The sequence below is a fragment of the Nyctibius grandis genome, chromosome 17 (assembly GCF_013368605.1).
Source record: "Nyctibius grandis isolate bNycGra1 chromosome 17, bNycGra1.pri, whole genome shotgun sequence".
NCBI classification, from domain to species: Eukaryota; Metazoa; Chordata; class Aves; order Nyctibiiformes; family Nyctibiidae; genus Nyctibius; species Nyctibius grandis.
In genome coordinates this window covers 4,636,029-4,661,687 of record NC_090674.1, presented here as the reverse complement: position 1 = coordinate 4,661,687, position 25,659 = coordinate 4,636,029, and the positions used below count along the sequence as shown (strand labels likewise).

At 39.8% G+C, this 25,659-nt stretch overlaps 1 protein-coding gene across 2 annotated transcripts in view; it reads right to left on the bottom strand.

The window, feature by feature from the left end:
* CTNNBIP1 (catenin beta interacting protein 1) overlaps positions 1 to 25,286 on the bottom strand; it is a 30,245-nt gene extending 4,959 nt beyond the window's left edge. Inside the window, exons 1-5 of one of the 2 annotated variants that reach the window (XM_068415321.1) lie at positions 25,089 to 25,286; positions 21,923 to 22,003; positions 9,869 to 9,958; positions 7,008 to 7,129; positions 6,442 to 6,532 (exon numbers count right to left, since the gene is read on the bottom strand). In XM_068415321.1, coding sequence (XP_068271422.1) covers positions 6,442 to 6,532; positions 7,008 to 7,103 — 187 coding nt within the window. In that variant the 5' untranslated portion in view covers positions 7,104 to 7,129; positions 9,869 to 9,958; positions 21,923 to 22,003; positions 25,089 to 25,286. Of the gene's footprint in view, positions 1 to 6,441; positions 6,533 to 7,007; positions 7,130 to 9,868; positions 9,959 to 21,922; positions 22,004 to 24,495; positions 24,515 to 25,088 lie in introns of those variants that run through there. The other variant, XM_068415322.1, reaches the window with a different exon arrangement.
* Positions 25,287 to 25,659: the final 373 nt, after the last annotated feature.

Below are 25,659 nucleotides of genomic sequence, written 5' to 3'. Positions count from 1 at the left end.
TTCCAGCTGCCTGTGCTCATGTACAAACATTTCCAGAGAATAGAGCAGGGGTTTCTATGTGGTGAAAGGAAAGCAAGGATTAAAGTACCCATGAATAGAGCTTCTGCTGCAGTCCCACTTGGCTCCCACAACGGATGTTTTCCTTCTAATCAAGTAAAAAAAGATTTTAAAAGCAGAGCACAGGTTATAAAGTTAAGCTGCACATTGCCAGAAGCCTGCAACTAAGACAATAGGACGGTGACCCATGTTTACTTTTAGCACATCCTTCACTGTGCCTTGCACTTCCAGTAATTAACGTATAGAACAATGAAAGAGGCACACTTATACCTGGCCTTCTGCGTTCTATACATACAACTTCTCTCTCCGCAGCTGCCCCTTTTCTGGGCACACGTTTCTATGCTGAAATAGACTTACATATGCCCAACAAAACATTCCCCATCTTCTGTCATGAGCAAAGCATTAACTGCCACTAATTTTCAGACATGCAAATACTTCGCCCACTTCTTCTGCCTTACACTTTCCCACCCTCATCCTTCCTAGAAATTAACAATAACTGGTAGGCCTATGTCCTGTCTTAAAAAGCAATAGTGACGGTCTGACCCCACTAACTTTCAAAAAAATCCTGCTGCAATTATGTTCTAACTGCAGTTGTTTGGACTGCTGAATTTTGTAGTTGTTTTACACCACTTGGACTCCAGCCTTAGCAAGCCAAGATGATCTGAAGGTCAAACAACTTTACCGCACAGCAGTAAAGACTGTAGGTAGCCACTGAGCTCAGCACATGCAACTGCTCATCAGTTCACCTCAGTTTCAGAAAATTTCACCAAGGTGACTGAAGCTAATGCTTTCCACAGCAAGTACTCAGCTAGTGACATCAAGCCAGTACGGTACAAGCTGGATTAAAACCACACTACCTTAACACACTAACTGAAGCACCTAACAGCTGCTATTTCCGAGCGTTCTTTGAATGATGAATAGATACATAGACCTGATTTGCTTGTAGTCACCTGCAAAATTAATTAAACCCAAAAAGCCTTTAGAGATCAAGTGGTTAAGCCTGTCATGAATTTCTGAAGGCTGCCAAATTAAAAAGAATTCTTTACTTCCCTCAAGATCTTTGCATACACACATTGCTTCAATTACGTTCCAGCAACTATCTTCTAAACATTAACTTTTCTCTGAAATTCCCAGTATTAGTACCTAGTCTGGCATTCTAAAAATACAACATGCACTGCTGAGAGGAGGAGCACATTAAAACAAGCATTGTGTTCAAAAGACTAAAACTACACTGAGAAGAGCTCTATCTCCATTTCTCCACCAGTATCTGGTATTTCATGAGCATGGTCCCCCTCCTAACTCCCCGAGCAGCCTGGGTTCATTTTTAATGCCCTACCATCCAGAGAATTTGTCTAGCCTAGCCAAGGCATGTGTTTGCATCTCAGCTTTGCCCTCCCCAAGGGACCAGCTTCCTTCAAGAACCAGCACGACACTCCTGTTGCTATAGGAACAACAGAGCTGTAATCACCAAGGTCTTAGTATAATTCACATCTCACGCTTACTAGCTGCACAGCTTCCATTTACAGATTTGCCAGAGGAGCGACTTAAGGAAGCCAAGTGCTAGCCTGCCATTTAGAAATGTAAGTAACTGGGAAACAGGAAATATGGTTTTTATGGAGGAGATGCTTCTGTGCATATAACTTCCCGAGAGGCATTTTGCTTGTGTTAAAGATATGTGAGGAAGCCTTAATTTCATGATTTCGAGCTCAAGAAACCCAATGAGTCTGAGCTGCATTAGTTCTTGCTGCAATGCAGGGAAGACAACTAATATGTTAATATCTCAAAACAGCTCATGATTACATCCACTCTCGAGCACGTACACTGGTTGAACATAGATACCTTTGGGTTCCTCAGTTATTCTTGGAGCCATAAAAACAAAATAACAACCCATGGATGTCAGCTAAAGAAGTAAAGAAAAACGCCCTATATTTTGCACTTTCATATAGGTGTTAACAACACTACAGCAATGATCCAAAAATAAAATTATTATAAAAAACCGTGAGCATGATATTAATGTTTAGTCTCTTAATTAATGCTAAATTTAAGTATTAAATACTTCAGCCTAGAGTTCTATAACTGTTGTTCAGGTTTTCCTGGGTTACTGAGATCTCATCTCCTCTGCTAGCAGTTGACCTTTCAATGGATAATAAAGTACTTTTAATACATCAGATATGCCTCATAAATGTCATGGATGCAACACGACTGTCTGGATCAGTTGAAGAAGAGAATGGCTGAACCAAAGGAGGCCAAAGTGTTTATAAAAATAGCTAAAATATCAAGCTATGAACGGAATCCAGACATCTGAATTGCCTAAATGTGCCTTGCTCTTGGTGGACTGCAGCCCATGTCAGGAAAACAGCACCTCTAGAGAAGCGTATCAAAGTCAACATACTGAGGGACTAAGCACAACCTGAGATTCTGGAATACACTGAAAAGAAAGGGCAAATAGAGCTGGAATTAAAAATAAAAAACAAAAGGGACTATTTTAAGACTGGAGTACATGTTCTGGTCATTTAAGATCCCTTCACAGATCTGTTGCTCTAATATATGTTGTGGCTATGAATATACAGAGTTTAGAACACATACTAGAAAGATCTGCACTAATTTCAATTTGGTATCTGCTACAGCACATTAGAGAGCCCCGGACATATGTCATTATTACCTGATTTACACAAAGATATTCAGTAATGCCATCAGAATAACTTTGAGCTTCCTGTCAGGAAAACAAGATTCGTTTCAACAGTACACAGTGCAGATGCTTCCAAGAGTGAAGGCGTTCCAAATGTAGGTTTCAAATGTAAAAGGGGATCTGCAAACAATCCTAAACCACAGTGATTTCGTATGTCTGAACTGATGAATTCCTTTTGAAAGCAAGAAGGGAAATAAAAAGATCAAGAGTTTAGTTTCTGCTCTTCCTATAAAAATAAGCACAAACAGAAGGGGGAGTCTTAGACTTCAGGATTGCTTGAAAATTACAGAGGTATTCTAAGATGCTTCTTGATCAAAATTAGCAATTAACCTCTATTGCTGAATCCTAAGACAGTAAGCAGAGTATCATGGAGGAACTCAATGTCAGAGATATTGTTATTAATAGTGGCCCACTGAAGGTTTATGGCACAAGCACCTGAATTTAGCAGGGACAAGTGTAAACTTCTTCCTTCAACGCACTGTCACATTGCTGCAAAGATACGTTGGACGCAGAGGTTGCAGTGACTCCCTGTGGTCAAACAAACAGACTCAACAAAGCAGCAGACAAATCTTCATCAGAAACCGCAGTAGGGAACACCATACAGTGATAAGCTCAGTAGTCCTACGTCAGGTAATTACTATGAGGCCACCAGCCAGCTGTTCTAAGACAGTATTTCATGGATGCACAATAAGAAAAGCATAAAAATTGTAACAGAGACTGTGAGACACTTACACAATTCTAGACTATCCATCCTCTATATTCCTCTTAAAAAACAAAACAAAAAAACCCAAAAAAACCCAGAACTACTTTCCTGTAATTCTGGAGCTAGACTTCAGCATTTTTAAGCGACACACAAAAGTTTGCAGGTCTATAACAAAGCTTTTAGAGTGCTAAGGCCAAAAATGTCATTCCCTTTTCTGGAATGGAATGGTGGTATGAAAACATCTTTGTCTTTTGTGTGTCTGCTGGAGGAAAGTGACTCTAAAGATAGGTCTGGGACAAGTTAGGCTGAGAGCAATCTGTCTTACTATTGGAAGAAGAGATTGTGAAATCCACTCACATACTAACTCTTTCTAAGTTACTCCTTAAATAACACATCTTTTAGTTGTTGTGTAAGGCAAGTTGCATAAAGGCAAAAAAAAAATCCTCCAGAGGAGACTCAATGAAAACAGCAGAAAAGCAGGGAAGAAAATTCTTTTAAGCAACCCTGAAGAACACAAAACATTTAAGTACCTCAGGGTGTGGACTTGGGACGGGGTTTTGCAGCACAAGATCATGCCATCTAGTGGAGACAGGATCTGCCTTCAGGTGGCAAATTGGACACCTACGCAATTTGTAGTCTCTATTCCCAATGCTGCCACAATCGACCTTTCCTGTTTCACCATCACCAGGATACAGCAAAAGGTACAGACAGCAATGACTGTTGCTGCATAAGCCACCACACCTAAGAGCAATGAGCAACATTATCATAACTGACTGTGAGAAATCTGGAGAGATTTCTAAGGAAATCAAAGTCCTGAGCAATAAATTATAGTTGCTTATGTCTATAGAGCATACTACAGCTTCATCTTTCTCCAAAGGAAAAAGTATTTGGCCAGGTTTCCTCATTTTCTTTTGTTCTTCACACTATTCACTACTTAATTGGGAGAGATGGCATATCTGAATATGAAAAGAACCAACATACTTTCCCACTTCTCTAAATATTTAACTATATTCTTTCTTTGTTCTTTTTTCCCCTACCAAGAAAAGTCTTAATGGTCAGACCACCAGCCTCATTATAATTTGGGAGGAGCGAAGGTAGCCTGTGGGGTCAAATCTCCCAGGAAAGACAGCAGTGTCTCAGATTAGATCAAAGCAAGCATCAACAGGGAGGACTTCACTTCCCTACGGACAAAGTTTTAAGAATCTTCAAGGACTTTAAAATGATAAGAGAAATCAGTTAGCATCTGTTCAAATGTGGGACAAAGATGACTTTTTGAACAATGTGTGAAGCTCTTGCATTTCCTGTATTGCATGGTTAGTGAGTCTAGATGCAGACTAAGCAACTGTTGGTCTCTCTTTTGATTACATTTAAAAGTTATGTCAAAATTCATTTTTTTGAGTCTCCAAAGCCCTCTGCAAAGTGAGAAAATATAATGTTACAGAAAATAAAACCATATAGTTTAGACAAGAAAGTGAGATCAAGCTGTGCAGGAGCACAGCTCTACTAATTACCTGTGTCCCCTGGCTGGACTTCTGTTTTATTATCTCTTCTTTGCCAAAGTGCAGGTAATTCAGCATAGATTTTCACTGTCAGAAATGTAACTACTTTAGGAATAACACTGAAAAATGCCAACTGCAACTAAGACAGTCTTTATTAGTTGAATATGTCTGCCTCAGCTTTTGAGAGAAACAGGCAAATTTTCACTTCAGACTGGCAGAAAAGTTTAAGAATTCTGAGCCAAAATACACAAGTATATCTATCTCCATCAGTCCCCCAGCTATGTGAGGAATGAACACACATGCTTACAACTGAAAAGCAAGTTTGTGCAGGTTGTGTTTCTACTGGTTTTCTAAAGGTCTTAGATCTGTATTAAATTTCTGCTCAACTCAGTTCTTTCTGGCATATGAGTCTTACAATTTCCCTTCAATACCAAATCCTACATTATGAATGTGATCTGGACCGAGGCCTATGAAGGGGAGAAAAAAAGAATTCAGAAAGAAACATTCAGGTTCAGAAGAGATTAGTAGATTCAGAGCAGCAGCACACAATTGCTTGTGAATTCTTTGCAGAAGTCTTGGTAAAAGCAGCACATACTTCATCCCCTTAATGGGAAGCTAAACAAACCAAAGCAGATTTGTAAACTTATTTAATGTCTACTACCCCTGTCCAGGAATTAATTACATTGTGCAAATTAAAGAAATGCAATGGAAAACAAATTCCTCCTATTGCTAAACTTTCCCTCTCACTCTACTGAAACAATAACATCCCACCTTACTTCCACATTCATGGAAACGTGAAAAACAAAAGATGTTGTTAGATGATTCCATTTTATTTTGTGACAAAAGTGTTATTAAGCAACAGTAACTAAATTATCATACACATAATATTGCTTTTGTACCTTAGAAATCTGTATCTACTTCACATTTGATTTTGTTGTAAAACTCCCAGTTTGAAGCGTACACACCCACCCCCAGTCGTCTTCCTTTTTAAGCACAAATGTCCAGTTTAAGAAGAAATACAAAAATTTAGATCAGAGTCATCTTATACAGAGGATCAATACTGAATACAGTAAGACACACTCAGAACTAAAGGGACCTATGTATTCCTGAATTTAACTTCACCTATAGCAAAAATCAGTCAGGTTAAAATTTATTTGTATTTAATGTATTACATAGAGTAGGAAGCTATATACATGCATTCAGTTCATAGGACTTTGGCCATCAATGTTTTGAGTTATCGTGGAGAATAAGATGTTTAACAATGCTCTTCATCCTGTTAAGATTTACCTGTTAAAATAAAACTACCTGTTGAACAGTACACACTAGTTCTCTACCAAAGATTATTGCAGGCAATGACTTGCATATCCCAGATTGCAGGATGGGTTTAAATAGGTTGCATACTATTACAGGACTACAGGAGCCTAAATTTGGTTATTTTCTGAGACAGTTCTCACAGATGAAATAAACACAAGGCAAATAAATCCAGTACTCACCCTGATCAATCGAGTGTTGAGGAAGCTGGCTAAGTTGGCTATTCACTACACCTGCATATGTGCGCAAGAACTCCTCTTCACTAGCGGTCAGCTGGAAAGGCACAAAGAGTCAGTCAGCAAAAAGGAAAATGAGGAAAGACTGAAGATATTGTCTCTGACTTCCCAATAAGAAACGTCAGAGTTGCCTCTATGCTACTCTTCAACAGTTTAATCTGTTATTTGTACAAACTATACCATCAGCAAGGACACAGCAGCAAACCGTACATCGTGCACTCATGGAGAGGTTCAAAGTTGCCTTAAAACAGCTGCTTTATTTTGCTGGTTTTCCAGTAATGAAAAGCTTCACTGTGTACAGAGAAATGATCAGATGCTCATATTTAGTTTCAGGCATCACAAGCCAAAAATCAATTGTGTTTAACTGCAGATAACAGTTAAATCAATGACGGCTAAAAGAATTCAGCGATTAAACCAGCCCATCACCTGCCCATCTCAGTAAGCACTATCCCAGTTACTACAAAATTATGTCTGGAAAGCTACAAAATATGGGCTCTGACAGTGCATCTTACATTTGATCCCATCTTCCTCAGCATGAGTAGGACTCTCACTTTCTGCTGAATATACATCTCCTCCGGACTCTTGCCGGGGACGCCCTCACGGTTCATTCCCCTCCTGCCAGCTCCTGGATTTCCTGAAGATATAAGATTAGAAAAAGGCAAACTAAAATAGATAATGGGGTATAATAGGAAAAATAGGAAAAGCTTAATTTCCAAACTACCTGCTTTTCACCAGTGGGCAGACCACTTAATAGCCCGGGAGAGTAAGGAACCACATGCTTCATCAGAGAAATCCTTAAAAATCTGAAGAGCTAAATTGGGCCTTACATATGCAACTCAAGCATTCAAAAAGGCCGATGTTCACACCCTTACTAGCTCATTATCTGTTGTTACATTACTGCATGAGTAGAAAAAGAGAATTCTAACAACTAGATGAAAGAATCACCCTGACAGAAGAGCCTGTGGTTTTGGATTTTTCCCATAAATAAGCACAACCAGTATGAAAACAGGATGCAGAACGCACAACCATCAAGCCTGCAATGGCTAAACAAAAGGTGGATGAAATCTAAACTCTTTTCTCCTTTTTATATCATAGAAAAAAGGCCACTGCACTTTTGTAAAAGTTAATAAAACTCATTAAATGGTTTTGGCAAGAAAGAAGAGCTAAGAGGAGCAGGGAAGGACTAGAGTTTATCATCCTTTGTCCTATCATTTAAAAGCTGAAGTTTTGCTTTTCTACTTAAATAATTACATTATGGAATAAACAGACTATGCTGTCTAAATTCTCTAGTGCAGAGCATGATTATACTTTGTTGTCTGTGTATCTGATAATTATTTAAGTTCCACGATAGGGTGTTTACCACGACAAAAAAAAAATGTTCAGGCATGCTCTTCAGCTGCTATTAAAAATTATTTTGGAGCATGATCATTAAGTCAGCAATAATAACAATCTTAACTTCAAATTTAGAAAATAATGGTGCTTCGAAGAATACACTAGTACAGCAGTGTAACAAACTAGACAAACCTCTTGGAAGTACTGTGTGTTGGAGAAACGTAACCCCCGCTAAGGCATCTGTGGATGGAGGCGTAAGCCAGCCCTCTTCCATCATGCATAGCTTGGAGAAGTGGCTCCAGAACAGTTCTCCAGTTAGTTTTCATTTACAGAACTGGGTCTGGTCCTATACTAAGCTATAAATCTGCTTTCCTGAACCTTAGTAACCAAGGAATACGCCACATATGAGGCATGCTTAGTGAAGACTCTGTCACAACAGGTTCAAACTCACTGTTTTCCATGTAATGTTTTCCTCTAGTCATTACCAACCTCTCTCCTCACTTTATTTTCATTATTACTTTTAAGGGAAAGTAATCTGGGTGTGGAAACAGTTTAAAATTACACATAGGCCCTCCTGAATGAGTCAGAAGTAATGCAAACTTAAGTAGCAGCTGCTGGGATAAGCTTTACCACCCACATTACTTAGCATAAGATAACAGTAGTAAAAAGTGGAGAAAGCTATATCACCAGTCCTACTTGAGTAAGTTTCCAGTGGGAAGATTTGCTATAGATGGTTCTGCTCAGAAACTTGCACCCTGTAAACGTGCAAGCTGATCATATTTTATTGCTATAATCAGCAAACTGCTTTCTGAAAGGGGAATAAAACTATCCCATATTTTTGTGTAGTGTCAACTCAAATAAGTAGATTAGATTACAAGTGTATACCCCACAGTGCAATTTAGTGAGTGCTAACAAGTGATGTCAATAGTAACACAATGAACAAAAGACAGTGAGCAAGAGACATTGTTATGCATATCCAGAGACTGATAAAACAATAAACACTTATCAAGATACCAAGTAAGTCTGAAAGGTTGTGACTGGTTCACAGTATTTTTTTTAATACTGTTACTTGAAGAGGGAAGGTGCTGTACTAGTAGCCAAAGAAATCGATTTAGAAAAGAAAAAGCACAACAGCAAAAACCTGAAAGGTGGTAACACACCTATTGTTTAAAAATGGAACAAATTCTATGGGATATCTATCAATAGGTGGCACCATACACAAGCACCAGGAAAATGCCACGGCTGCCCCCATGCCAGCTAGGGAGACCACATTTCAGCATTCCTCTACACATCAGCTGTTACAAGAGAGTTGTAGGCTATACATGTCATTATTAATTGTTTTCCATGATAATAGTCTCCCAGTTGTTTATTAATTTTTCAAACTTTAAAAAGGGGTGATGGAAATGCCTATCAAAACCTGGTTCTTCTAAAGTGAACTTCAGCCAAGATGGATTTATCATGAAGTTACCTATTTAACAGGAAGGATAAAAGTACTAAAGCACTCAATATGGCTCAAAAGCTATCAAAATATATGTATAAAGAGGTTAAATTAAGATTACAGAGCAACAGTGCTTTGCTCTTCATACACTGCACAATTAGTTTGGGCAACAGCCTCAGTCACCACAGCTTTTCCTAATTGATGACCTCAAAGTAGAAAGACAAAAGTCTTAAGACAGTACTGAGACCCCAGAATGAAAAACTTTAACATCTCTGTTCCTGTTACATAAAGCTTTTATAAGTTGTGGTTTAGGATGACAATACTACCCAGCATATACTACTCAGTAAATTTCCACAGCCACTTACAAAGCTAGTCTATGCCCAGAAGACAGCACAATCCATCTTTACAAGTGAAGGACTGAAAAATCTTATGAAAGTACTTATCAACTTTGCTTTCTCAAGAAAGCTACATTAATATGCTACACATAATGCAACATTACTTAAGCAGAATTTCCCTAGCCCTACAATTCTTTCTGGCACATAGATGAAGTCATCACCCCCCCGTTCCCAACCAAAAACATCAGAGATTTCCCTGCCAACGTACCTGCTTCTAAAAACCACAGAAGATCAGATAACCCACGTGTTCAGTCCCAATTAATGACTGTAGCTGGAAAAAACGTATGAAGAAACTGCCCTGTGAAAACAAACGAGCAAAGCATTACAGAAATATACAAAGCTGAAAACCCGAAAGACCCTTCATTCAATATGCTTTGAATCACAGTCTGCTTTAGAACATGGTCTAGCCAAAATTCCTAAAGCTGTAGGTTTGTCTGGAATTTGTAGATCCTTTTTATTTTTAAAGAATAAGTTTTTTAAAGCTCAAGTCATTCTTCATCTACAAGATTTACACCCTGACCATACCAATGACATTCCCAATCACTTGAGAATGGAATGCATTCAAGCTTTGCATTCTTTAAGAAGCTTTCAGCATAAAACCCAACTCCCTGGAAAAACCAATATATGTCACGACACGTAATTTCTTCCAGTTAAGAAAAAAAAACAAAACCCAAAACCAGGCATAGCTTACCAAAGATTTGAGGAAAACTAGGGAGAAATGTAAAGCATGCTGATTTTGACCAAAATTATTGTTTTCAACTATGCATATGTTATCTGTATATAGCAATTACGAAGACTGGCACTTGAAAGCTGGGCTGGAAAAGCTTTCGCGCAGAATTTTTCAGTCCAACCTCACTGTTCAGTCACCAACAGCTAAGAGTTACAGACTTTTTTTTTTTAAGACTCGAGACATATTTCTGAACATATTTTACAACTGGCTATCAGGGCATGGTAAGGATTTATAACTCTTCCTATACACCACATTCCCTCTGAGTCAAGCAATCTCATAAATGAAGTGACAGTTCAAGCCCCCTGTAATACGCAATGAAATAGCAAGTGGCTGCTCCTCAGGACAGCATCACAGCTAGAATCGTGTAATTAATAGCATAAGTTGCTGTACTCAGTTAAGAGTTTCTCATTAGGGAAGATATGCATACCTGCACCATTTGTTAATAAAGTCTTAAATTTACCAAACATACCCTCTCTCTTTTTTTATTTGTGGTCACCAAGGGAAGGCAAATCTAGACTAATTCAATTTCTTTCATGGCTGTTCACCACCCCATGCAGATGTCATTACTAGCAGGGAAACAAGACAGGAGTAGCTAGAGCTACTCATCTGTTCTCTACCCCAGGTTCGTCAGAGAAATGCTGAATCCAAAATACCCGCTAGCTTCACCCATAGGTTCTCAACAGTGTCTCTCACTAACAAGTGTTGGAAGCAGCTGAGCTTTATCAATGGCTTAAAAGAATTGTTTCACCTATCCAGACGAGAGAAATCGCCTGCTCTGAAAGGATTATTTAAGCCCTGTCTCACTAATTAGTTCCCACTGTTCCTGCCCTCTAAATGTGCAGTGTAGTCCCAAGATTATCCTACAGCACTGACAACGGGACCATTTGCAGTAACTAATTGCTGTTCTCATTTCTATGGACTTCAAAGACACCCCACCACCACCATCACTGTACAAATACTCACCTCACAACTGTGTGAACTCCTTCCTAAAGGAAAGGATTAGAGCACGGGAAGCAACCACTTCTGAGATGCACTCCTGTCATACTGACAGCAACAGCGTATTTATAGTTACCATTAAAATTCCCCATGCACACCCTGAATTGCAAATAATAGCAATCCATCCATTTGTTATAGTTAACACCAAATACAAACGAAAACAGAAAGATCAAATGTTTACCCCTAACTCTATAAATTCAGAGGAATTCAGCTAAGAACCGAAGCAGCCTCCACAGACAGGCCATTTTCACAACAGCCAGAAGGCTTGTCTTTTAGACACTTTTCCCTTTCAAGCAAAAGCCCAGTCCCTCTACAAGCCAGCAGCAGCAGCACTCCAACCATGCTGTCTTCATCCGATCCCCGGGGCTGCCTCCAGCTAAACTCACCTCACCACTGTCATAACAAATACATGGGTGGAACATCAAGCTTGCACACCAGAGCGTGAGAACTTCTCTGCTAAACCATAGGGCACATCCTCCGAGTAACAAGCACCTTTACTGCTAAAGGCTCCAAAAATTTGACTGGAGTAAGTCAAATAAATCAGGTTTCATTACTTTTTCTTAGAAGTATGAGAACAAAATGAGACTGAAAGGCCAGGAAACCAGTCCAAAGCCACACAAAGGTTCTCCTACCAATTTGTTCCTATCTATTCTAAATGGCAGCTCTTCCAATATTTTCAACTATACATCAACGTTTCCACATTCATCTCTAAAGAACCCTAAGAAATAAGATCTAAAAATATTTTGCAACTGTGTATTTTAGGGGTGGGAGGGAAGAAGTGCAAAATATGAGAAAGAGTTTAGCAGGACAGCTGAGGAACAGCTGAATCACGACTAGCATGAGTTCTGCTCACAATCTTAAGAGTCCCAACAGACCTGTGTGCTAAACAATGATCCACTCCTGAAGCATTTTCCAGGTCAGATAATTCTATGCCTCAGTCGCAATTACCAGCTCTGAATTCTGCCTCTCTGCTCACCTGTATCCACCTTCGATTCCTGCAAGGTCAGAACATCGTTTATTTTGCCTATGCTCAGTTCCAATTTTTTGTCCCTCTGTCTAAGCAAGCGGTGACTGCTTCATTTCATTTATTAATGCCACAGGACTCAGGTCTGTCTGTATCACTTTACCCTCACACAAGCCTCTCTACATTTACGCAGGTATTCCAAACAGCTGCTTGGGCTCATCACACCAATCAGCACTTCTACCACGAAAGCAAGATTCAGATTTTCTCCTGGTCACGAGGTTCTGTCAAAGCCAAACTCACACCACGTACTCCCACGAATATAAGAAAAAAACAAGCCTGAACACTTTCCAACTTAGGTGTCACTAGGATACAAGAACATAAAACCATTTCTCAAACTTAAAAATCAAAATTCTTCTTTCCCCAATGGGCTTACATTCCCAGCCAGGATTTAAGAACAGATAAAACCATGCACAGTCCTTTACCATGGAAATGAAATTAGAACTATTCTAATCACAAAGACTACAGTTTCAATCCATCCTTATCCTTCTGCCCTAAATAATTCAACTTCCTTAGAATGGTTTACACTTGGGTCAGAGATTGCTACAAAGAGTACTTTTTAACATACAGAAAAATCTTAAAAGCAGTGAAGTCACATTTACAAGTTCAGAGATGGCCATATAGGAGATGGAAAAAGGTCAAAGTCTTCACTTTAGGTTCTATCACTTAGAGATCATGCTGCTTCCCCAAATGAGTTTTGAAACTAAAATGTAAGGCACCCTAATTGAAAATAAACCTGTTTTTAAAGTACACGTCACTGAATTACAACAGCGTAAGGAAACTGAACCAGCATCAGGATGCAACATGCCAATTGCAGGATGCTGGCAGCTGAACGTCAGCTGATCAGCAAAGATAAAAACAAATTTTGCACATCCTGTACATCATAAACAAACTTTTATCAACAACACTAATGAATCCTGGTGTTTATAGTTGAAACAGAATTAATTTATCTACCTATTCTTGCCAGATATATTATATTGCATATGAGAAACATTCCCTGAAAGACAACATTTTGATCTGTATTTTCAGCACAAAAAGCCAGACAGGGGGATAGAAAAACAAGAACCATTGTGTACTGGGCTGAAGGAATCCCCACAGCATTAACAGAACTGAACTGGGAAGATGTTCATTCAAGAGTGAATAGCCAAAGCTATTCAGAAGCCCAGTTACACGTTCACTGATACTTACTGGCCTAAGCGAAGAATTACTGGGGGTCCCAGCTGAATTTCTGGTAATTTTATCCTGAATTATTAGCACTAAAGGAAGAGATGCCAAAGGCTGACGAAGCCATACAGAACGCACTGTTCTATCACGTCTGGAACTGGTCTCTCCAGGTAAGGGCGAGGCAGATGTGCAAAGCCAACAGGAAAGTTTGGGCTGCTGATACCTTATCTATTTTGCAGCCAAGCATGGTTCTACTCTCCAGTGCCATTATTCAATTCCTTTCTCATAAAAAAGCCTAACCCGTGCATTTCAAAAGCTGTAGTTTTAGTCTGAAATGACTACATTCTTCACTAAACCGTGTTAAAAGACTAAATCTTACAAGCTTGTCCTGCTGCATCCAACACACTGCAAAAGGACATAACTGGGTCACCTAATTTTCCCTTGTTTGGCAGGTGTAGGGAATGAAATTTAGTTCTCATTTATTTTTAATATAATTCACAAGACAGAATAATAAATGAGAAAGATCTATATATTACAGCCAAAACTGCCAGTCCAGCTTTGCCAAAGCAATAAATTTGGGTTTAAAGACATTCCCTCCCTTTCCCAAGCAGGAAAGGAGGTTGGTCAGTAAACAACTGGCAAAGCTGTCCTGTTCTTCAGCGCTTCATACCCCACGCTGCCTGCAGAAGGGCTGGGTGAGGATCCCAGGAATGCCTTCTGCTTTGCAAGGCCCAACATGTGGACTGGGCAGAGTCAAGCACGCCCGACATCCCTGTTCTGATCCCCGTTTGTCTGCTTACCAAACCAATCTCTTTGGCTGTGGAGAGACTATGTACAATCCTGTCCCCCTGCGAAAGAAAGTGTAAGGACCACCTCCATGCAAAACACTATAGATTGAAATTATATTTTCTAGCAAGACAGTAAGAGATAAGAGTAAACTGGACGTGGTTTTGGAACCAGAAGATGTAGGTATGTCTACACTGAAAAACAGCTGGGTTACTTTACAAGTATGTTATTGAAGTAGAAGGAGATTAAGTATTTTTAACTTTTCCACTAGCATTTAAGAGATGCTTCCCTACCTCTCCATGTTGTTACTTGTCCTGAAAAGTTTATAATGAATATAAAATATAATCCTTCCAAAAAAAACTGAACTCAAAGACCATATCAGCTTTCTCTTCAATTACAGACCCTGGACACAACAGTACAGTACGCAATGAAAAAATACTCCCTTTGCAGTTAGCCCCCTTTTTTTTTTTCCTAACTAGATTCAGAACATCAGCTACTGTGTACTCACACTCAGTTTAACTAGTCTGTTTTACGAACAGATGGAAACAGCTCCTAAAGAAACTCAAGCTCTCTGGCAAGAACTGTTTTGACTCAACGCTTTCAGCAGAGGAGGATTCCAACACGCAGCAACTGAAAATTACAGATTTGTAATTGTATTTCCCTCACTTCCACCTATACTCTTATGAATTCAAAACCTGGAAGGGCTTTTCTGCTGGACAAGCCACAGATGGGTTCATAATAAAGAACTTGTAAATTACTCTGACTCCCCCCCCATAATCTTTTTTAAAAAAAAAACCAAAAAATTTCACATCCCAATAGAAAAAGAAAAAAAAAACACGCTAAAAATGGTATGCTTGTAAATTTTGCATAAGGCAAACTACTTTAGCATCCCATTTAATTTTAAAGACATGCTTATCTAATGCAATGAGAAAGCAACAGGAGCTTTTGTTCCTTCAGGCTACATATTCCCCCCAACACTACACTCCTCTGTAATGCTGAAATTCCTAACATCCACATTTTACTGGTATGTGAAAAAACAAAGTGAAACTAAGGAATTTAGCCTAAATTAAGGGGAAAAAAAAGAAAAAGGCAGTAAGCTGTCATTAAATGTGAGTAATATTTTACATATTTAGTTTTAATAATTCAGGGTACTTACAGCAGCCATCTGGCAAGCTCTTTAAAATGTAAGCCACAGCTGACTACCTCTTTAACATCTTATATCACTTCCAGTTATAGCCAAAAGAAATCCAACAGGAGTTAGTTCAGCTACAATTTCAGTTTTTTTCTTGGATCTGGGTGGTTCTGTTGAAGGCAGCTAAAAACCTCAATTAATGGGATAGGATTATAAAAGCTCAGATACGGAGTTACGGAGAATAAAACCAACCGCTGCAGGTTTCCTTTGCGCTACACAAACTGAGTTAACAGCCAGCATGAAAAGGTCCCTTTAACTCTATGATATCATTATCCGAGGTTAAGCTATTAGCCTCCACAGTTACACTATTGAGTACTTCAGTGGTTAAAACATGGTCACACTGGGAAGCTTGTAAGTGCAAGGGGATGCTGCACCTTTAAGCCTTTTTAATTTTCAAATGAAATTTTACAGAGAACAGCTAGAGCCCTAAAAACCTTCCAAGCTGGAGCCTGAAGCCTGAAGTCAGGAACCAGAGTCTGCAAAATCCTTCTACAAATTTTCCTCTAATTCAGCCTGACTCATGACCTTCAGTCACAGGCAGCTGGAGGCTGGATTAATTCCCATCTCCAGGGGAATATGACAATGAAGAATTCATTACAGCTAACTATTCATAGGTCAACAGTAAGAGTCAAAATATTTAATACATGTGGGGTTTTTTGTCTTCGTTTCTATGTTCAGTATTATCTTTTAGCTGACTTTAGAATCTGAACCCCAGCGTCAGATTTTGGTCCATCTACAGCTGGAACTCCAGTGGTAGGGTCACATCAATTTAAATTTTTAACAAAACAGTACAGTCATCCTTCTTGAAGAGGGAAAGGGAACAGCCCAAAACACTGCCATTTAGACATGAAAATTTATAAAAACAAGCAGGTTTTTTTCTCCCAGTGCTGGACCACCCTTCAGAGTGTCAAAAAGGACTTCAAAAATAGTAACGAAGTGCATTCAAAAAAGCTTCCCAACATACTAAACCAGTTCTTACATCAATGCTCAAGCTAACTGTAAGACAAAAATCCTACCATTATAATCACCATTTTTATGAAATTAGTGGTTGCCTCCCGACCTTCAGGCACACAGAAACCAGATTATTTTTTTTGCCGTACCACAGCAGCAACCTCTCAAAGAGAAGACATCTGTCACATCTCTTACAGTTAAATTAAGCAGCACAGGTTTTTAGGTAGTTCACGTCAGTCAACTTGAAGCCTCTGAAATTAAACGTAGTAACAGCAACAAAACCTTAAAAAGAGACTTTCATTTCACAAAGGTATTCACACTTCAAAGATGAATTTGTCAAAGATTCTTTAAAAAGTGACACCACTTAGCTACAGCAGCTTATACAGAAGGTCTATCCCAGTCAAAGAAACAATTCTAAAAGAAGGTTACAATACTTTACTCAAAATGGTCTTCAACAGATGGGTTGATGAGTGCTGCTCTTGTCCAAGCCATTAGCATCTCCCACAGAGGCTCATGCACCTCTTCCCCTATTTATAACACAGCTACAAATATTCTAGACAGGAAATTAGGCACTAATGATAGATAGCAAATGATTTTAACTACCAGGTAGCCCACACAAAAGAATTACTGCTGTTATGCATCCATCATCAAAACAAAACTGTACGGCAGTGATTTCTATGGATCTCTTTGTAAATATTGTATCTTTTCAGAAACAGAAAGCGAAGTTTCCAGCACACAGACATAACAAACTTGAGATGCCTTTTCTTCTTCTTAAGAAATTAGCTTTATTTTCATAGTTTGATTTTAACTTGAATCGTAAACCAGTGAAAAAACAGAGCACCAATATTAGGTAAAAATTTTATCAACCGCTTACAAGAATCAACAAATTATTTTCAATATATCTATCCCATTTTATATGGCAGGCATGCTACACACATCGTACGAATATGTACCCATAACACCTCCACCTATGAAGTATCATATTTTTTGACTATTCATTATTGACACCGATGACAGAGCCTCCTGCAGCACGCCTGTTCTATGATCACTGCAGACACTGAACCAAGGCCAATACACAAACACGCACAAGGAAGATCGAGACCATTAATTGTGGTCACTTCGTTTCCTTGTAATGTCAATCAGCTTTATGACCAAAGTCACGTTTTCAAAGCAGCTCTGCAAGAAGTGGTAACACTGGACTCACAATCCTCTGAAGACTTACAGATCATTAGCATTAAAACTGGGTTTTACTGAAGACTGCCATTTATATTACAGAAACTAAACTCAACAAGCTAAAAAAAAAAAACTTAACACATGGGACATAAACCCCCTACGCTCACGAAGCATAAACACCGATAAAGAATTAGCTGACTGTAAAAGAAATTGGTTCAGCCTTCACAATGAACCTACCACGCCTACACAGCAAAGTACATGTCAAAATCGATGCAAGTATGTCTATGTGCCCAAGGTGGAGGATGTTTTTTCTGCCTTCTCCAGTAGTTCTGAAGTGGCTTGCAATGGAACAGGAAACAGAAACATGCATGAACGAGCACATGTGCAGAATTACCAGCAGTGCCAATGGAGAGGCACTTCAGTATTTGGTATGTTTCCAACCAAATAGTTTCATTAACACTGTATTTGTATTCAGATTTTTGAAACTAAACTATGTCAAGTGCAAAAATTTGATGTTTCAGTCAACTTTAACAAAAAGGCAAGTGACGCCACTAACAAATCATGAACCATTACAGAACAACCTAAAATCAGAACAGGCAAAATTCCAGTAAGTATCTGTAAGCAGTTAAAATAACAATAATGTTTAATTTCAATTTACAAGCATGCAGTAAAAGCCTCCAAAAACCAGACCTACCATATTTGGAGTCAAACTGCTTGTGGTCCAGTGACCAACTTCTCAGCAGCCTAAGCACACTGCATTGTTATATTTAACCAGCAATGGCAGACGTCATGAGTAATGCCTACTGAAAGGATTTCTCTCCACCATTCCACTCACTGAAGCACCATTATATTTACGGGCGTTTCTTTCGTACTGATCAACACAGTATCTTCCTACAGATGCCTGGCATATTAGAGATAGCTTTCAATTTAAAGCATGACCTATGCTGCCCTGTAATTTATACTGACATCTGAACATCGTTAACGCCAGATCATATACATTTTACACTGAAAATGCCTACAGATCTTTACAGTAGAGACATTATGGCTAACTAGATTTTTTTTAAAAGGAATTAAAATGTGAGCTGTTATTAGGTTGGTGACTACTTAGCATTTTAATATTTTGCAATACTGTATCAAAGTACAGTGTTAGGACCAGAGACTCTTAGATTAATAGTTCTTGACTACCAAAATTGCCTAACCATTGAACAACAACATGAAATATTGTTCTGGCCTTATACATGAATAAAATTTGCTTTAAAACAGTGATAAATATATCCCTTATGACACCTATTTCTCTTGCCTCTTTAAAGAAGAAAAAATTAAAAAAAACCAAAAAAATCTGTGCTGCTTTCCCCATGGATGCTCTGCATAATCAAAAAAGCAAACAAGTTATTTCAGTTTTGAATCAACGTATGGTTAAGTTTCTTAAACCATTTAAAGACGTATTTTATTAATACCTCTCGCTGAAAGCTGAGCTAAGAATTAATGGCTATTTGTCTAATATGAATATATTCCTTGATCATGTTTTTTGCACTAACCACAACACAAAACCTTTGCCTCCTCAGTGATCCGTTAGCATCGTTAATATTATTGGATAATATGGGCAAAAGAGTTACCTTCTTTAGGTCACCAAACAAGACCATACTGCAAAGATATCTGATGGAGAGAGGAGGAAGGAAAAAAATCCTTGTCAATTTTAAGAGAGGACTTCTAGCGTTCACGAGTTTAAAACAAATTTCTAATTACACACCAATTGTACCACAGACATTTTGCTTTCTATAGTTTTTTGGTAAAGTGGGATTACAAGGAAGGAAATCTTGCCTTCAAGAACCTTCCTATTTCTCAGGAAAAGGGATGCAATTTCCTTCCTCCCTAGCCACAATTTCAAATGTTACCTTAATTATATTAGCCCTGAACTGTGAAATAAACCTGTATGAGGTCGTTAGTTTGACAGCAGGAATCTCCCTTTAGCACTACTGTACAAACACACACATGGGCTGGAGAAAAACAAACTACTGCCTACAGGGGTTTTTAAGGGTTATATCAAGTCCCAATCAGGGCTGGGACTGATTTATTTCAGAGTACAATGAAAACTGGAAGAATCACAGGTAAAACTGAGAATGCACATATGTTAGAGGCAACCAAGCTTAGCTGCATGTGGAACTGTGTGGCAAGTTTGATTTATTCAGAGATCCACACTAATGAAATCAAATACTTAAAATTGATTGCTTCAAGATCTCCTATATATGTAAAAGTCAGTGTATTTACAGGATAAATGGCAACCGCTCCCCTAGAACGGGGGCATCATGCACATGCAACAATATGTATTTTGATTAATCAAACTCCAGTATATACCAATAACACAAAGGGTGTTAGCCCAGAGACCATTAACAACAACGCTCAGGACAAGGCTGATCCTTCTACAGGGTAAAACTACTGCAAGATTCCAGACCCCTTCAGAAAGTTTCCATGAGCAGGACTGTATGCAACAACCACCAATTTAAGGCAGAATGGGGAAAGAGAACTACTGAAGTTGCAGACAGATTTCTGCACTTCCCAAACTGTTAGTACAATTACAGTACACCTTTACTATATTTAATTTCTCAACAGAAGAAAGGAGCTTATAGCAGTTATGTCAAAAACTGCAGCTACCAAGAAAAGAACAATGAAAGTAATATACTAAAACCAAAGTGCCAAAACTGGATTTCCACACACACGCTACTACACACACAGAATTTTATTTCAGGTATAAAACATATTTTGTAAGAGCTAGTGAACCAAGAATAATGAGAGTGAAACATTAAGAAAACTGTTGCAACCAGTTTTATGTGAACTGTGAAAGGTTTATTTTGCAGACTCCTCTGTAGCTGCTGACCACGTTTTCAGTGATAAAAGTTCTGTTTATAAACCTGATGTTTCTGACCTCTGAAGTGAAGCAAAATCTTTCATGAATTCCACATAAACCAATGAGTATTATTTGGCATCTACAGACATTCCTGAAAAAAAAGCAGCTAAGCAGATGTGAATGCTCCTATTTTTCTCCATTTGGCATCAACTCTTAAAGTTAATTATATTAAGTGTGTTATTGCTGATCATTTTTGCATAAACATTCAGTTACTGTGTTTATCTTGTAGTCTGATATTGCCTCTCCTGACCAACTGAGCAAGCTGCCAGGACACAATGATATTTTCAGCTTTCCATTTAAGATCCAGCACACTCAAAGTTAGGAAACTATTAAAATTACATTAGCACGGCAGCAGGCACCAGAGATCACTGCAGTTGCACTATTCCCTTCTCATTTCTACAAAAAGCCTTCCATCAGTAGTTTACTTGAAACCGTTTCAGTATTTACACTGCTGCTCTACAGAAACTCTGCTGCAAAAATTTAGGTCACCTTTCCTTTAAGTGTACATGGGTGTGCATACACGTACACTTATTTAAAGCTCAATGAAATTAATTAAAAGCTCCTCGCTGACTTCAATGTGCATTGAATCAGAACCTGGATGAGTTCAGAGGCAAGACAATTACACTTTAATTAAGCATCTTAACATTCTTGTGAAGTAGTCAACTAATTTTATAGAAGGATAAACTGAGTCAGAGAGTTTCAGAGGTTGGTCATGGTCATTACTTAAGTTGCTTCCGTATTTGTTCGTCAGCCTCATAACAAAGAGAAAATGGACTTTCTGAAAAATCAAATAAATTCTTGGTCTACGTATTTGCAGGAAATAAAACAGAACATCCTGAGGCAAGTGCAATGGTTGTACAGATCTATTGGCTCCATTTCTGTTCTCCAATCAGTAGCTAATTTAGTCAGTCACAGGAATTCCAATAATGCAATAAGTTGAAATGTTTAGGGTTTTTTCATGGTAGTTTATCTCCAGATGAGATTTTTAGGCTGTGGGGTTGGTTTGTTTTTAAAATAGCATTAATAATTATGACATATATCTATCTTACTTTTTTAGAGAGAAAAATAGGCTTGGCAGATTTGATATTCTGTAAAACTTTAAAAATACTTATTGAAAAGCATAAAGTATGATTACACTCCCTGAATTCATACAGAAGAATTGTAACATTCTGTCAAATTACCAGTAGGGAGTAGAAACAAGAAATTAACTTTCCTCATTTTTTTTGAGCATTTGTTACATAATGCTTCCCCAACACTGAGCCTGAAAATCCCAGAGTCAGAAGAGTGTTCTCCTTATTGAATTACCAGCTAACGTTATTTTTCTGATCTTTGGTTTCTTCTCACCTATTAACACTCCGTAGTTTTGCTCATTCTGGTCTACCCACTTTCTTACTCCAATCGAAGTTCACAGAGAGGCCACAGCTCCTTAAAGGGAAAAAGAACTGTCAGTCTCATCCATTCTCAGAGATACAACAGCATCAACAACAGTAAACAGTGTTTTGTTTTTTTTCCTAAATGAAATTAAGTTTGTACATTTAAAACCTATTTATGTATCATTTTCCCATGTACTTAGAAGACCATTAGACTACCAATGTTACTTACAATGTGTAGTAGGTGACAAAATGTTTCATTCCAATATTTTACAACTTTGGTGTTCATCAGCATCAAAACATGAACATCTTCTGGGACTATTCACATACTTGTATACACCCAACAGCTTTATTGACATTAATTAATGGATACTATTACTTTTCCAGCAAATCAGAACTCTCAAACTAAACAACAAAAAAACCCCTCTAATACCTATAATGTAGAGAGTTTAAAATAACTCTTTTAAAATAATAAAAAGAAATTTTTAAAGGCATTATAAATATGAATTATGTATGGTTTCTGCTTATATCATTTAACACAGAAGACCAAAAAATCAAACCCCACTTATATACGTATACTCATAATCTTACAAGATATAATGGATTTCAGTTAGTCTATTGGAAAAACATACAGGACTAATTGCTTTTTTAAAGAGGGCTCTATTAGAACTATTAAACATTATGATTCTTGGCATCTTTCTTATTACAAATCAAGGTTTACTTTTGGCTGAACATCCCACTATACCGTTCCAAAAGTACCACATTGATAGCTCAAATAAAGAACATGATTGACCAGCTTTACCATCCTGACTATTAACATATTTGGAAACATAGCAGAAAAAGTAATTTACTCTCACTACCTGAAAATTGAATTATAACCACCTTCTAGCTCTAACACTTACGCCAACCCCCAGAATATAAATATTTGGCATATTTAATAGGATTACAATTTTTCCAACTAAAAACATTAACATCAGGTTCAATCCCTTCTGCATTACATACACAATGGTGTGGTACAGCTGTAACTGCTGCTACTGTCCTTGTTGCATTTCAGCAGGAAATCCAATCTGATGACAGCTTGCAATAAAAAGAAATACAGTTTTGCATCCACATGTATAGAAATATTTCTGAAGACACACAGTCTTTCTTTTGTGGAAAAAACTCTACTGGAAGTTTCTGCAAGCATATTCAACAGCAGCCTCCAAAAGCCTATTGCCTCTCCATATGCACAGCACTCGGGTGCATTTTTGACACTTAAAACTAGGTCAGGTGCTCAGGAGGGATGCTTTGCAGTCAATAACAAACTTAGAAATTGAAATACTTACTAAAAATCATAAATGTTTATGTTGGTTACAGATGACAAACATTCTGGAGAGGAAAAACTCAAACTAATATAAACAGATCGATTCCACACAAGTTGTTTCCTGGGCAAAGCATCAACCTTTAACATTAGTTTCACTGTATCAAACACATTCAGATGTAGCTTTATTTGCCTGTATGCAACTGCAGGATGATATTTTAATTTTTAGCAATAGATGTATATCACAGTCAATGTTTGCAATTACAAAACTTAAGTTTTGTTTCAGTTCACTTTTGGTTTTGTTTAGAAAATAACACAAATTGTTTTGGAAACCCCTCTGTCCTCTTGCAAAGTCCTGTAAATCCCTGGATGGGGGAAGGAGGGAAATGGCAGAGGATGGGAAAGAGCAGAACTTGATACAACTACAGATTTCCCATCAAACTGGGATTCAGAACTTGCTTTCTGTGCAGCCCTAATACTTAACATTATTACGCTATATATCTAGTGAAATGGATGAGTATTAACCAATTCTTGTTAAGACAACAGACAGAAGCCTCACTTTCCACCGTTTACATAGCTTTTCTCCTTCAGCATGCTATTTCACATCATACATGAGCCCCAAAAATACCAAAGGCAAAAGAAGTTGACAGCTTGCAAGTTCAGTGGCCAATAAAAAATAAATATAAAATTTTGATTTTGTAAAAACATTTAAAAATTATGTTCTTAAAATACTCAATAGACATGGCTATCACCATACTGGAGCCAACTCCAATCAGAAAACTGCACAAGCACACCTAACTTGCCTCCAATGTCTGTTTTCTGGAGTTTGGTGGTTTGTTTTTTTTTAAGCCACTGCATCTGCAGAATGTCTTGCTCTCATCTCACAGAGCATCAAAGCTTATTCTGTTCAATGTGCCAAGATGAGGAACGGTCAAATAAAAGATGATATACCACAGAGCAAAATATTCTCTTCTTGAGGAGAAAGCAAAGGCAAGTCTGAAAGTCAAACGTACCCTGATGCAGCACAGGATGTTAAGCAGAAACTAGTATCATCTCTCATCTGCTTTCTGGAGTACTAATGTATTCCCAGTCGGAAAATGATGCTGTCCCTCTCTCGTGTATCTTTCCAAAAGATACGGAACTACTGTGCACCAACACAGACTGCCCATCTGTACGCTAAATCAAAAGTTACAGAGAGCTGCTCCAGATACTCTAGGAACACAATTTTTAGCCAAGGTAGAAATTACCTCCAAGCGAAGCCCTCTATTAAATACTGGCCGAGAAGCAATTTTCCCACGCAAGTTACCGGCGTTTCACGCCAAGGACCGGACACCGTGCAGCACCGAACACTTTTGGTACGACAAACGGGAGCTGCCCTGAGCCGGGGCGTCCAGCTATTGTCCTGCATCGCCTGCGGACGTGACACCTGCCCTCCCGCCGGCTCCAGCGCACCTTAAGCAGCTTTACGTGGGAATGACTTCACCTGCCGCAAAAACGCGGCCATTGCTGGGGTGGGACACCGCCGCCGCGGAACAGGGTGCCACATGACGTAAGAGATGATGCCAGAACATTAAACAGGCACCTCCCGTACCTGTGCCGCGAGGCCACGGCCTGCCAGCGCCCACGACCGCTCGGCCGCCGCCGCCGGGCCCCGGGGAGGTCGGGGGCCGCGGCTCCGGGTCGGGCTCCGCGCCGGGCCGGGGAGAGGGCTCGGGAGCCGGCCCCGGCGGGGCGGCAGAGGGAAGGCGCGGAGGCCCGGGGCCGGCGGAGCGGCGCCCCGGCCCAGGCGAACGCCTTTGTTCACGGCCGGGCGCTGCGCACAAAGGGCAGCCGCGCTCACCTGCGTGCGGGGCCGGGCCGGCCCCGGCGGTCCTGCGGCACGGGCGGCGGCAGCCGGGCGGGTCGAGCGGAGCCGTGCGGAGCAGCCGCCTCCTCCGCCGTGACTCACCGCGGCGGCCCGAGGGAGGAGGGAGGGAGGGAGGTGCCTGGGCGGCTTCGGGGGAGGGACCCGCCGCGTCCCGGCGCCCAGGGCAGCGGCGGCGCCGCAGGCACCACCCGCGAGGCGGCCGGCAGGAAGGGGCGGGGCGGGGCCGCGCGGGGCGGGGCGCGGCGGGGAAGGGGCGGGGCCGGCGGGCAGGGCCGGGCAGGGCCGGGCCGCGCCCACGCGGGAGCGCGGCGAGGGAAACCGCGGGGCTGGCGGCGCCGGGACCCTCCGGCGGGACCCCTCAGCCCGGCTCCCCGGGGCAGCCAGCGCGCCCGGAGCGGCTCCGGCGAAGGAACGAACCGCCGGCACTCATGGGCGACCACCCGCCACCGCCACGGGCTGCGGGTCTCCCTCCGCGACAGAGCTTCTCCATCACGACAGGTGACATACGAGACGCCGGCAGCAGAGGGGCCCGCAGTGTGGCTCC